We start from the raw sequence: 12462 nt of genomic DNA on the forward strand, positions 1-12462 counted from the left end.
CTGATGAGTTGTCCTACTGATGAGTTGTATTACTAATGAGTTGTCTTACTGATGAGTTGTCTTACTGATGAGTTTTCTTACTGATGATTTGTCTTACTGATCTACTGATGAGTTTTCTTACTGATGACTTGTCTTACTGATGAGTTGTCCTACTGATGAGTTGTCTTACTGATGAGTTGTCTTACTGATGAGTTGTCTTACTGATGAGTTGTCCTACTGATGAGTTGTCTTACTGATGAGTTGTCTTACTGATATACTGATGAGTTGTCTTACTGATGAGTTGTCCTACTGATGAGTTGTCTTACTGATGAGTTGTCTTACTGATATACTGATGAGTTGTCTTACTGACCTACTGATGAGTTGTCCTACTGATGAGTTGTTTTACTGATGAGTTGTCCTACTGATGAGTTGTCCTACTGATGAGTTGTCTTACTTTTGAGTTGTCTTACTGATCTATTGATGAGCTGTCTTACTGATGAGTTGTCTTACTGATCTACTGATGAGTTGTCTTACTGATGAGTTGTCCTACTGATGAGTTGTCTTACTGATGAGTTGTCTTACTGATCTATTGATGAGCTGTCTTACTGATGAGTTGTCTTACTGATCTACTGATGAGTTGTCTTACTGATGAGTTGTCTTACTGATGAGTTGTCCTACTGATGAGTTGTCTTACTGATCTACTGATGAGTTGTTTTACTAATGAGTTGTCTTACTGATGATTTGTCTTACTGATGAGTTGTATTACTAATGAGTTGTCTTACTGATGAGTTGTCCTACTGATGAGTTGTATTCTTAATGAGTTGTCTTACTGATGAGTTGTCCTACTGATGAGTTGTATTCTTAATGAGTTGTCCTACTGATGAGTTGTCCTACTGATGAGTTGTCTTACTGATGAGTTGTCCTACTGATGAGTTGTCCTACTGATGAGTTGTCTTGCTGATGAGTTGTCTTACTGATCTACTGATGAGTTGTCTTACTGATGAGTTGTCTTACTGATGAGTTGTCGTATCAATACAAGCTTTAATAATATTTTAAAGCTTTATGTCAGCCCATGTACCAGGAGTTCTAAACAAGCCATGATGTCAGTGAAAGCAGTGGCCAGGTCTCCCTTGTTTTGACCTCAATGGGATAACCTGGTCAAATAAAAAAGTATTTTTCCGACCATGTGACCTGACCAGGAATAACTATTTCCTGACCAGGGAAAAAACCTGATCAGGAAAAACCAACTTTTCACAAAGTGAATGTAGCTCATTAGTTACCATATTATAACACTTTACAGTTCTATTTCTCTCTTATGTTATTCAATCAAAAGGGCAGGGGCTGTGTCTAAAGTGCGTTCTTTATTAACAGCTTTGTTAAGAATTAACCAAGAACAAAGTCCCAAAGTACAATCATTTTTATTTTTTGAATTATTAAAATCCCATACATTTCGAAGGATACAAATTAAAATGTGTTACAAAAATCTATACATCCTTCTTAAAAAAATGTAACACAAACATTACAAACCGATAAACACAGAAACAGAAACTCATACAGGGTTTTACATTCAAAGCTCAAGAGTATCAATTGATTTCAATACCTTCTTATTCTCACAGAGCATAATATTCAATGTGGCAAAGTAATTATTCATGTCTACCTTAAAAAATATTGAAAAATACGTTTTTTTTCCTTAAACAATTCATTTCATGGATGTGATATTTAGCAAGAATTATAATCAAATTTACCAAAGTACAAAGTTGACTCCTGAGAAATAGAATTACTTTAAACATGTGATGTCATAATAGAACTCCAAGAATGTTCATAGAATGTTGCGGAGCTTATGACATCACCATAGAATTAGAATTCTATTTCATTTTTAGAATTCTACCATTTTAGTTCACACCATTTCGTTTTGAACCGCCTGGAGCTGCCTCGCTTCATTGAACAGTGGTCATAGCAGTTGCCCCCTTGCATACGATTCTTACGCAAAAGGATGGCTGCTTGTGATTTGCCAGAGTTAGCCCCCCCCTCTTTGTAGGTAACTTATTACACGAGTTTGCGGGCGGAGTTAGTTACCATAAGAGATAAATTGTGTGGGGTACAATAGGAGAACCGGGTACGACACTGTCCTTTACTATTCTGTACAGGGGACAGTACAGGAATCGGGTACCTAAGCCCATTAAAGAATATTAATTGAAAAGGGAAATTAAAAGGCAAAAAATATGTCGGCAAATAAAGATGGAGACGGTGGATGGAAGAGCTTTGTGTGGAATTCGGAAAGGAAGGAATTTCTAGGACGCACGGGTGGCAGTTGGTGTAAGTACATAAATCCGTAATAAGCTACTTTTAATCGACGCTTTTCGGGATATTAACTCGAGGATAAAAATGATAAAGAGTTTTAGCCCTGTTGTTTCTGTGTATTCTCAGAATACTGTAACGGCACAGAGTTTCAGACTCTTTCTGTATTTCCTGATTGAGAAATACAGCACCTGTTTGATTGGACAGAGCATGCTATTTCGTGAAATTCACGTTCAATGGCAAAATTACAGGAGAAACATATTAAATGAATTAAACGTGATTTATAAACAACAAATCTGTAAAAAATAACCTTATAACCTATTGATGGAATACGATTACAATAAATGTAATGATAAGTAGGACTGTCTAAAAGGCAATTTAAATATATTCAGACTTTTAGGTCCAGTGAACGTTAATAATGTTCCTATCCGTTATTGTTCGTTTAACGGGGTTGATCATGTACAGCGAAAGCCAGAGTCTGTGTCCTTTGCCAAAGAGGTCATTTTGAAGGACATAATTGACATTATATGGTGGCATTCCGGAGTGTTGGATTGCAACTAACATGTGCTTGTCTTGCCAAAATGGCATGCTTGTTTCTGGTGTCACATACTTAGCCTAGATTGGAGAAAATTGATAAAGTTGAGAAATATGAGTTGCTTTCTTTCTCTGAACAAGATAATGTGCCAAATGACAGGGGAACAACCATAACCTCGTCAATTAGCTGTTTAATCCCAATACCGTTGTTGTTTTTAAAGGAATCAGGGTTCAAGGTTAGTAGTCAAGGTGATCAGGCCCTTTCGCCTGAAGCTGATGTCATAGTTTTGAACCGAGAGAATGTAATGGACATGAAGCCAACAATGAGCATTGATTTACCAATGAGCCACTTTTCTGTTCAACTGGTGAGCTTGCAACATTGTAACACTGACGTCATCGTTACATTTTTTCGAGTGGGAGACTGTTGCAGTAGGTAGCTAGTTTATCTATTGGCAACATTTAGGTTTTATCTCGGCGCTTTTTCTACATAGGAAGAGGAAGATCAGCTCACGACTCACATGCTCGGTTTCTCTAGGGCCACCCCCCCACAGACAACTTTGTTTCTTTTAGCAGCTACTGCTAACAATTTGTTGCTTAAATCAATTCCTCGAGTTCACATAGGTAGGGCGATTATTACCGTAGGCTTTCACAATACGAGAAAAAGAAAGACTTCGATAGTACGCTCTAGTAGGGGACACAGGATCAAGTCAATCGTCGACGGGTTGCCAGTTGTTTCCTGAAAGCGGACAGACTATTGTTGGTAACGCAAAGGGCGCCTGTTCACTGAGAAGTGTTGGTGTATCTGTCGAAACTGTTGCTGTTCTTTGAATGAATTCAGAAGCTCAATGAAAGTAGCTAGCTACGTGTAGAAAGTTCCAAGGTTTCTGGCGTGTTGCCTGTGTTTGCGTAGCCTACATATCTCTGTCGTAGCCGGCCATGACCGGGAGACCCATGGGGCGGCGCACAATTGGCCCAGCGTCGTCCAGGGTAGGGGAGGGAATGGCTGGCAGGGATGTCGCTCAGTTGGTAGAGCATGGTGTTTGCAACGACAGGGTTGTGGGTTAGATTCCCACGGGGGGTATGAAAAATAAATAAAAATATGTATGCACTCACTAACTGTAAGTCGCTCTGGATAAGAGCGTCTGCTAAATGACTAAAATGTACATGTAAAATGGATATCGCGCAAGGTATTATCAAGAGCACGTCGGACCAAATCGATGCGCTTGTTGCAGCCTGGTCTCATACACTATCGTAACATAGTAAAGTAAATCCGGGACTGAAAAATTAGTATGATATCATTTTACACGATATGTTATGTTTGATATGGTTACATAAGACAGATGGTTACTTAAGGCAAGAACGAAAGTCGGGTGGATGGGTGGGTGTATAACGTGAATGTCTAACAACCCAAAGGTTGCGAGTTCGAATCTCATCACATACAACTTTAGCATTTTAGCTAACTACTTACTACCTTTTAGCTACTTTGCAACTACTTAGCATGTTAGCTAACCCTTAAGTCTTTAACCTAACTCATAAATGTAATCCTAACCCCTAGCCTAGCTAGAATTCGTGACATATAATACAAATAAATTGTAGTTCATAACATATCATACAAAATGGGTGATGGACATCCACAAATTAATACATACCATACGAAATGTAAAATATCATACTAAAGGAGTGGCGCTGATTTATGTACAGAATAATACGAAAAAGCTCTGAGACCAGGTTGCAGAGGTTATTGCATTTACGTTATTTAGCAGACGCTCTTATCCAGAGCGATTTACAGGAGCAATTAGGGCTAAGTGCCTTGCTCAAGGGCACATCGGCAGATTTTTTTCACCTAGTCGGCTCGGGGATTAGAACCAGCGACCTTTTGGTTACTGGCACAACGCTCTTAACCACTAAACTACCTGCCGCCCCGCCCCAGGATAAGCCTTCCAATAACCCTTTGGCTATGCTGGCTGTGCAGCACCATCTCATTTTTCGCATCAAATCACAATTGGTCATCATCAAAAGTGGTAGGTATAGGCTACTACAGTAGGCTACATTGATTCAGGTCTTCATTTAGTGACACTTGTATCCAATGACGGTGAAATAACTGTAATACTTGCGTCTACCCAGTGCCTAATAGCCTTTTGAAAAGTAAGCGTATACGGTCCCATTGCACGAAATAGGACAATTATGATAATCTCAGCAATCTCTGTGCTGCTTGCCTTGAGAAATGTGAGAACGTGCCTGAGTTGTCCATTCACAACACAAATGTATGCACTCACTAACTGTAAGTCGCTCTGGATAAGAGCGTCTGCTAAATGACTAAAATGTAAAGCCTGCCTGACTGTCTACCCTGCTGTTCTGGGGAGGGGAGGGGGGGGGGGGGGCATAGACCGAGCTGAGAGAGAGCGAGGTTATCACAAGGACTGGAAGGCATTCAACAAGTCTCCTATTGGCCAATTAGGCCTGTAGGGGGGTTAAATAACATTTAAATGGTTAACACTTGATAATACTCACTTGTCTAGAGGTGATCACATTCACTCAGTGGTCCGACGGGTCTTTTTACAAGAGAGACGAAAGAGAGATAGCGGTCTGAATTGAGCTATTCCCCCTGAGCTTCCACACAATATGTGGTCGTGGGTGTGTAAGAAAAACACGGATTTGCGAGACTAATAAATTAATTTAGACTTTGGAACAGGCCTATAGAGCTCGCCAGGTACGAAAATGAGTTAACCATGGCTCATTGGACAATGCCTATGGGGAAATTAATGGGGCTTTTGGAGGGGGTTTTGGACAATAAGGTCTGAGGATAACACAGGAATAGGATATCATAAGTTTTGTAATATCAGTCAGTCAAGTAAGTAGCCTTGGCTTGTGTGAGCCGAAACGGCTCGTAGGGCAGGAGCCGATCTCCTGTTTCTGTAGCGGGTACAAGTACAGCCCCTGGACAGGATGCCAGTCTATCGCAGATCCTTACCCCCAAATCTATCTCCTTAATGCTGAGTGCCAAGCAGAGACACATCAGGTCCCATTTTTACAGTCTTTGGTATGACTCTGCCCGGGATTGAACTCATAACCTTCTCAGTCTCAGGACACTTTAACCACAAGGCCACCAAGACTTTAGCTGATGAAGATTATCTCATAGAACAAAAGTATACGATCTCCTAAGGCTGTGTTTACCACAGACCTTATTTTAGGCGTTTATCCAAAAACCCATAGGTTTTGACCAACAAGCCTCTGTTAATAGAGTCCCACAGTGGAGGTGTCATAATACCCATAAAACCTAGCGGTCAAACAGGGAAATGGTTCCAGTCGTTTTTTCCACCATTCATTTTTCCCATAGGGGATATTAGAAACATTTAAAATAAGGGCTGTGTTTCGTGTAGGCTTACCCTGGCGTGATGTTTTGATAACCATGTAAATCTCTCTCGGACAAGTTGACTTTTATCAATATATTCGGCTCCATTTACACTCAGTTTAAAAAATGCTAATTAGCATCAAAGTAGACATCATGCAAGACTACAAATCCCTGCAAGCTCCTGCACGTCATCTCTAACAGACACCTTTACTAACAGGTATTGTGTCAATTTAAAACTTGCACAAGACAGTTCACAGAATTGTCAATTTAAAGAAATGTAGCCAATTTATTCATTACTAAATTTAGCTAACATTAGATCATTAATCCAGAGATTCTTACCTTTGCCTCGATTCGGCAGTCTCGTCCAGATCATCATGGCATTTGTAGTTCTTTATGATAGCCACATTAGCATCTAATTAGCATTTAATTTTTTGGGGGTAAATACAGGCAAATATATTGATAAGTCACCTTGCCCTAGAGAGATTTACACGGTTTTTCAAAACGTCACGCCCTTATTTTAAGTGTTTCTAAAATCCCCTATGGGAAAAATGAACGGTGGAAAAACAATTGGAACCATTTCCTTGTTTGACCGCTAGGTTTTATGGATATTATGACTCATACTGAGGTACTCTATGCCTGCAAAAATACACCATTACTATTGGTTTCTATAGACAGCCATGGTCACCTTTGATGCAACTGGTTTGCATCTCTCTCTCTCACCCCAGAGCTCACTGCCATGGTAACCACAGCCAGCCTCTCTCTCTCTCTCTCTCTCTCTCTCTCTCTCTCTCTCTCTCTCTCTCTCTCTCTCTCTCTCTCTCTCTCTCTCTCTCTCTCTCTCTCTCTCTCTCTCTGTCTCTCTCTGTCTGTCTCTTTCTCTCTCTCTCTCTCTTTCTCTCTCTCTCACACACTGTTACACTATTAAGTTATTCTGCTCAACCAATGCAATAGTAAAAGTGTTTCCTGTAGATTGTTTAGTCACTGGATGTTTTGTTATGACCCAAGGTTAAGGGCAGCAGGGTTGATTTACTATTGGCCAGCCTGTCACCTTCACAGAGAAAGTAACAGGTCTATCCTGCCTGCCTGACTGCACGGCCCAGTGTGATGTGAGGTGGGGGAGGGGTATGAGTTTGGGGATGTTTGGAAATGAGACCGATAGAGGAGAGGGACTGGTAACCATCGACAACGAGCCAGAGTGACTCATCCTGCTAGACTGGAAGTGTTGTTGCCCTCCGTTACTATTGCATCATGGGAGACGAGATTAATTTCAACACACAGCGTATGGAGTAGAGAACAGTAGTGTGGTGTAGAATAGAGTAGGGTAGGGAATGTGCTATAGTAGTTGTTTGGTACTAGCAACAGGAGTTGTATCTACCCTGGCATTAAACAGGCTGTAGAAGCTACACTGAAGTTTACAGTCAATTCAGAGAAAGTAAAACCATAGAGATTTAGTTTAGAGTACCAGGAAGATGAACACTCTTATGCCTCTCACAGGGATTTACTGTCTTTGTAATTAAATAAATAATTGAATGACTTCTCATATTGGATCGTAAGCACTTTATAATGACAGCATAAGCTTAGTTTAGATAAGCAGATGTTTGGTTGGTTTTTCAGCCATTTGGAAAGTGATTTTATAGACATGTCCATTAGTTACTGGGCTCTGGTGGCAAAGGAGGACACACTGAATTAGATTGAAAGTCATCTCAATCAGCATTGTATCCATCTAACCCTCAAATAACAGTATCTATGGTTAAAGAACATAACTTCAAACTTGCTTTTCTGTATTTTGATGATTATTTGAATTCTAGCCAGCCACGCCACACCATGCATGGCTCAGCACTTTAAACCCCAGACGTCTTCTGTTCAGCAGCCAGCCAGGCAAGTGTCTAAGGAGAGGGAAGATTCCCTGGAATTTCCAGTTAGAATCAATTCAGGCAAAATGTTCAAAGGGGCCCTGGCAGGGTGATGATGGGGAATACTGGAGTATTGTCGCCAGTCACCACTTCACCTATTCACCATGTTAGATCTGCTAAAACAGGACGTGCATATCAGTACACCATCTACTACTAATCTGTCCCATATGTCCATTTGTGATGAATCCCTTCTCTCTTTATCTCCACAGTTAAAATCTTGTTGTTCTACCTGATCTTCTATGGATGCTTGGCTGGGATTTTCATTGGGACCATCCAGGCCCTGCTGCTAACCCTTAGTAACTACAAACCCACCTACCAGGACAGAGTCGCCCCACCAGGTAAAGACTGCTCCACTCCCCTTATACTGCTTTATCTTTATGCTGCTTTATACTGCTTTATACTGCTTTGTGTTGCTTTATGCTGCTTTAAACTGCTTTATGCTGCTTTAAACTGCTTTATACTGCTTTGTGTTGCTTTATACTGCTTTGTGTTGCTTTATACTGCTTTGTGTTGCTTTATACTGCTGTATACTGCTTTGTGTTGCTTTATACTGCTTTATACTGCTTTGTGTTGCTTTATACTGCTTTGTGTTGCTTTATACTGCTTTGTGTTGCTTTATGCTGCTTTATACTGCTTTATACTGCTTTATGTTGCTTTATACTGCTTTGTGTTGCTTTATATTGCTTTATTATACTGCTGTATACTGCTTTGTGTTGCTTTATACTGCTTTGTGTTGCTTTATACTGCTTTATGTTGCTTTATACTGCTTTGTGTTGCTTTATACTGCTTTATACTGCTTTGTGTTGCTTTATACTGCTTTATGTTGCTTTATACTGCTTTATGTTGCTTTATACTGCTTTGTGTTGCTTTATACTGCTTTATGTTGCTTTATACTGCTTTATGTTGCTTTATACTGCTTTGTGTTGCTTTATACTGCTTTATGTTGCTTTATACTGCTTTGTGTTGCTTTATACTGCTTTATGTTGCTATATGTTGCTTTATTATGTTGCTTTATACAGATTTATACTGCTTTGTTGCTTTATAGTGCTTTATACAATATCCTTTTATCATTTTGTTAAGTGTGATTTCCATCAGATGCTAATTGAAGTGTCCAAGTATAAAGATGTGCTCTGGAGCTGGTCGTGATTGGGGGATTATATCAAATCTTCAATCAAGACACTGTTTGCGATGTTCCGTTGGCTCAGTGGAACGAGAAATATTTAATGCCATTATAATTTAACGATTATAGCTTCTGTAGTAAATGTGTTTTACAGAGAACATGTATACTGTGTACATAAATGGAAATACAACCATGATTAAAACATATAGGCATAGTAAGTAGCTGTAAAATGTATGGCAAATAATATTGAAACTTGAAATACAGGCCCAGATAAAGTTCTCAAATATGTAAGAGAATATTTGAATAGGCTTTTATCAGAATCGACCATAATGCATTGTACCATATAAACCGCTGTGAAATATATTTTCCATAACCAAAAACATTGTATTTTCAGCTGTTAGAAGTTGGGTACAAAACCGAAAAGAAACAGACGGGAAAACTAAACTTAAGAACGGGAAGCATAGAAATAGTGCAGATAGAACAGATCTACCTTCTTAGACTTGATTTCAATGAGAATGACAGATCTATAACTCACATTTCTATGTGAATTTGATCGGGTTGCCCCAAAAACGTACATATTGCAGCTTCAAGGGCTTCTAACATGTTACTGTTGCCCGGTCGGTGAAGGATTGTGGTTACTGGGCCCCTTTATGTTGCTGTTATGTGGTTGACTGCTTATTTCCAAGGTTTCTGTAAAAACCTGCTCCTGAACGCCGCCTCCTCCCCACTGAAGGTCCCTCTGACCTCCGACAGCTTCAGACATTTTGTCCTTCACTCTTCCTCCTCCCCTCTTCCTCCTCCCTCCCTGCCAGCTTCCCTCCTCAGCCTTCAGCTCCGGGAGACACAGCATTCACCGTTTTTACTGGGACTCAACTGCCTGTCTGTTCATGAACACATCCTTTGGAGCGGGTTCTCACACCCTGCGTGTGCACGCTCATACGAGCCTGTACTCCTGTATGAGCCAGTTTGCTACAGCAGCAGAAGAATCCTGCAGCAACAGGAAATGTGAATTATCATGTGGATTATAATTAATGGACATTTCTGTAGGGGGTTGCTCCATTTTTCAAAAGAGAAAATCAAGTCTGAAATTTCTAAGTGGATATTACAAACTCCAGAAGCCTTTTTAAACCTCAAATACACTACAAGTTTTACATTTCCTGCAACGGTTCTCCTGCAACAGGGTGATCAAATTAAGATCCTAAATCGTTACATTCCCTGGAAAAGGCAGTGGAGGTTTTTTTCTTCATAACGTGGAGTCAGAGAATCAAACCTCCTAAGCCTGTTTGGAGAAATTCTTTCTGTAATCTTTTGAAGGCACGTTGAAAGAGTCGAAACAGTGCAGCCTTTTGTATTAGAATTTACTGCTTCCTTAATCTGACTGGGAGTACATTTAGAAGCACTGTTTCTCTCTCTCTCTCTCAATGTAAGGGCTTTATTGGCATGGGAAACGTATGTTAACATTGCAGTAAACAAAAGTGAAATAAACAATAGAAATGAACAGTAAACATTACACTCTGAAGTTCCAAAAGAATAAAGACATTTCAAATGTCATATTATGTATATATACAGTGTTGTAACGATGTGCAAATAGTTAAAGTACAAAAGGGAAAATAAATAAACATAAATATGGGTTGTATTTACAATGGTGTTTGTTCTTCACTGGTTGCCCTTTTCTTGTGGCAACAGGTCACAAATCTTGCTGCTGTGATGGCACACTGTGGTATTTCACCCAATAGATATGGGAGTTTATTAAAATTGGTTTTACTCAATAGATATGGGAGTTTGGCTGTGCCAAGGCCTGTTTGCACAGCACATGCTGTCACCTAGGCTGTGTTTTTAGCAGCCATTGTAAAAGACTGGCTTCATGCACATGGGCCTGTTTGCCTGTCGGCCATTTCCCCCTCCAAAGCTGTTGACTATCAAAGGCCGGCCCGCGCTGAGAGGCAGCAGAAACCACATAAGTAGGTGTGGAGTGTCGTGAGTTTCCATTGGTGGCCAGATAAAGGAAGGAGAAGGCTCTCATTCTGAGGCTAAAAGTTTCCATTGTGAGTGAAGAGCACGCGAGGCTGCCGGTTGGGAGGGGGGATGGAAGAGACTTTCACAAGCCTTGACTGGAAGTAAAACAACTTGACTATATTGAACATGTGACTCCCCATAGCATGTGCTAGGACATATGTTTTGAGTAGCATTAAGCTTTAAGACGTGAACGGTTGGTTTTCATTGAGATCTTACACAATAGACACTGGATGAGGATTCCTATTTGGACGTTAAAAGAGCGTGGTTAAAGAAACACAATGACGTTTCCTCTCGTCTCGTCTCCTCCCCCTCTCTCTCTCTCATCTCCTCCCCCTCTCTCTCTCTCTCGTCTCCTCCCCCTCTCTCTCTCTCGTCTCCTCCCCCTCTCTCTCTCTCGTCTCCTCCCCCTCTCTCTCTCTCGTCTCCTTCCCCTCTCTCTCTCGTCTCCTCCCCCTCTCTCTCTCTCGTCTCCTCCCCCTCTCTCTCTCTCGTCTCCTCCCCCTCTCTCTCTCTCGTTTCCTCCCCCTCTCTCTCTCTCGTCTCCCCCCCTCTCTCTCTCTCGTCTCCTCCCCCTCTCTCTCTTTCTCTCGCTGTGTTCATGCCACACCTAGCTGTGACCCTGTGTGTGCACCAGGGCTGTCAGTCCATGGAAAATTACTACCACAGTTTAAACAGAGCCCATCTGAAGAGAACGATTAGACACCGAGGGGGGGGGGGGGGGGGGGGGGTCGAGGCTTTTATGATTTTATTCACACTAACGGAAATTAATTAATGGTTAACCATCATTTATAGCTAAAAATGAATTTTGATTTAATCTCAAAGAAAGTCACTTAATTCAGGATTATATATATACCTATTACATTGGTATGTAGTGTTTGGGGGTGGTAGGACCCACTTTGGGTTTCAGTAGACCTTTTGAATGGGCCATTTATAATCCTGTTAGATGCCCTCTCCCTCTGGCAAATCTTCCTCCGTAGTTCTCTACTCACAGACTGATTCATGAATGAGGACTCATTCTATTTCTATGATTATACTGATCTCTTATCTAGGGATTTTTACTTCTGTCTGTCAAATAATAAGAATACAAATAATAACAATCAGAATAATACATTTTATTTGTAGAGCGCTTTTCACTTACAGACAGAAATCACAAATCTCTTTACATGTCTCATCTGTATCATCCATACTAACCCAGTGTGTTGTCTACCTACAGGTCTGTCATCCATACTAACCCAGTGTGTTGTCTACCT

At 40.6% G+C, this 12462-nt stretch overlaps 1 protein-coding gene across 1 annotated transcript in view; it reads left to right on the forward strand.

Annotated features, from left to right (window-relative positions):
- The first annotated feature begins 2043 nt into the window (after positions 1 to 2043).
- atp1b1a (ATPase Na+/K+ transporting subunit beta 1a) overlaps positions 2044 to 12462 on the forward strand; it is a 31762-nt gene continuing 21343 nt past the window's right edge. Inside the window, exons 1-2 of the mRNA XM_084172013.1 lie at positions 2044 to 2295; positions 8286 to 8414. Of these exons, the coding sequence (XP_084028139.1) occupies positions 2202 to 2295; positions 8286 to 8414 (223 nt within the window). The 5' untranslated portion in view covers positions 2044 to 2201. The remainder of the gene's footprint in view (positions 2296 to 8285; positions 8415 to 12462) is intronic.

This window comes from Coregonus lavaretus (genome assembly GCF_964263955.1).
Source record: "Coregonus lavaretus genome assembly, chromosome: 11".
Classification (NCBI taxonomy): Eukaryota; Metazoa; Chordata; class Actinopteri; order Salmoniformes; family Salmonidae; genus Coregonus; species Coregonus lavaretus.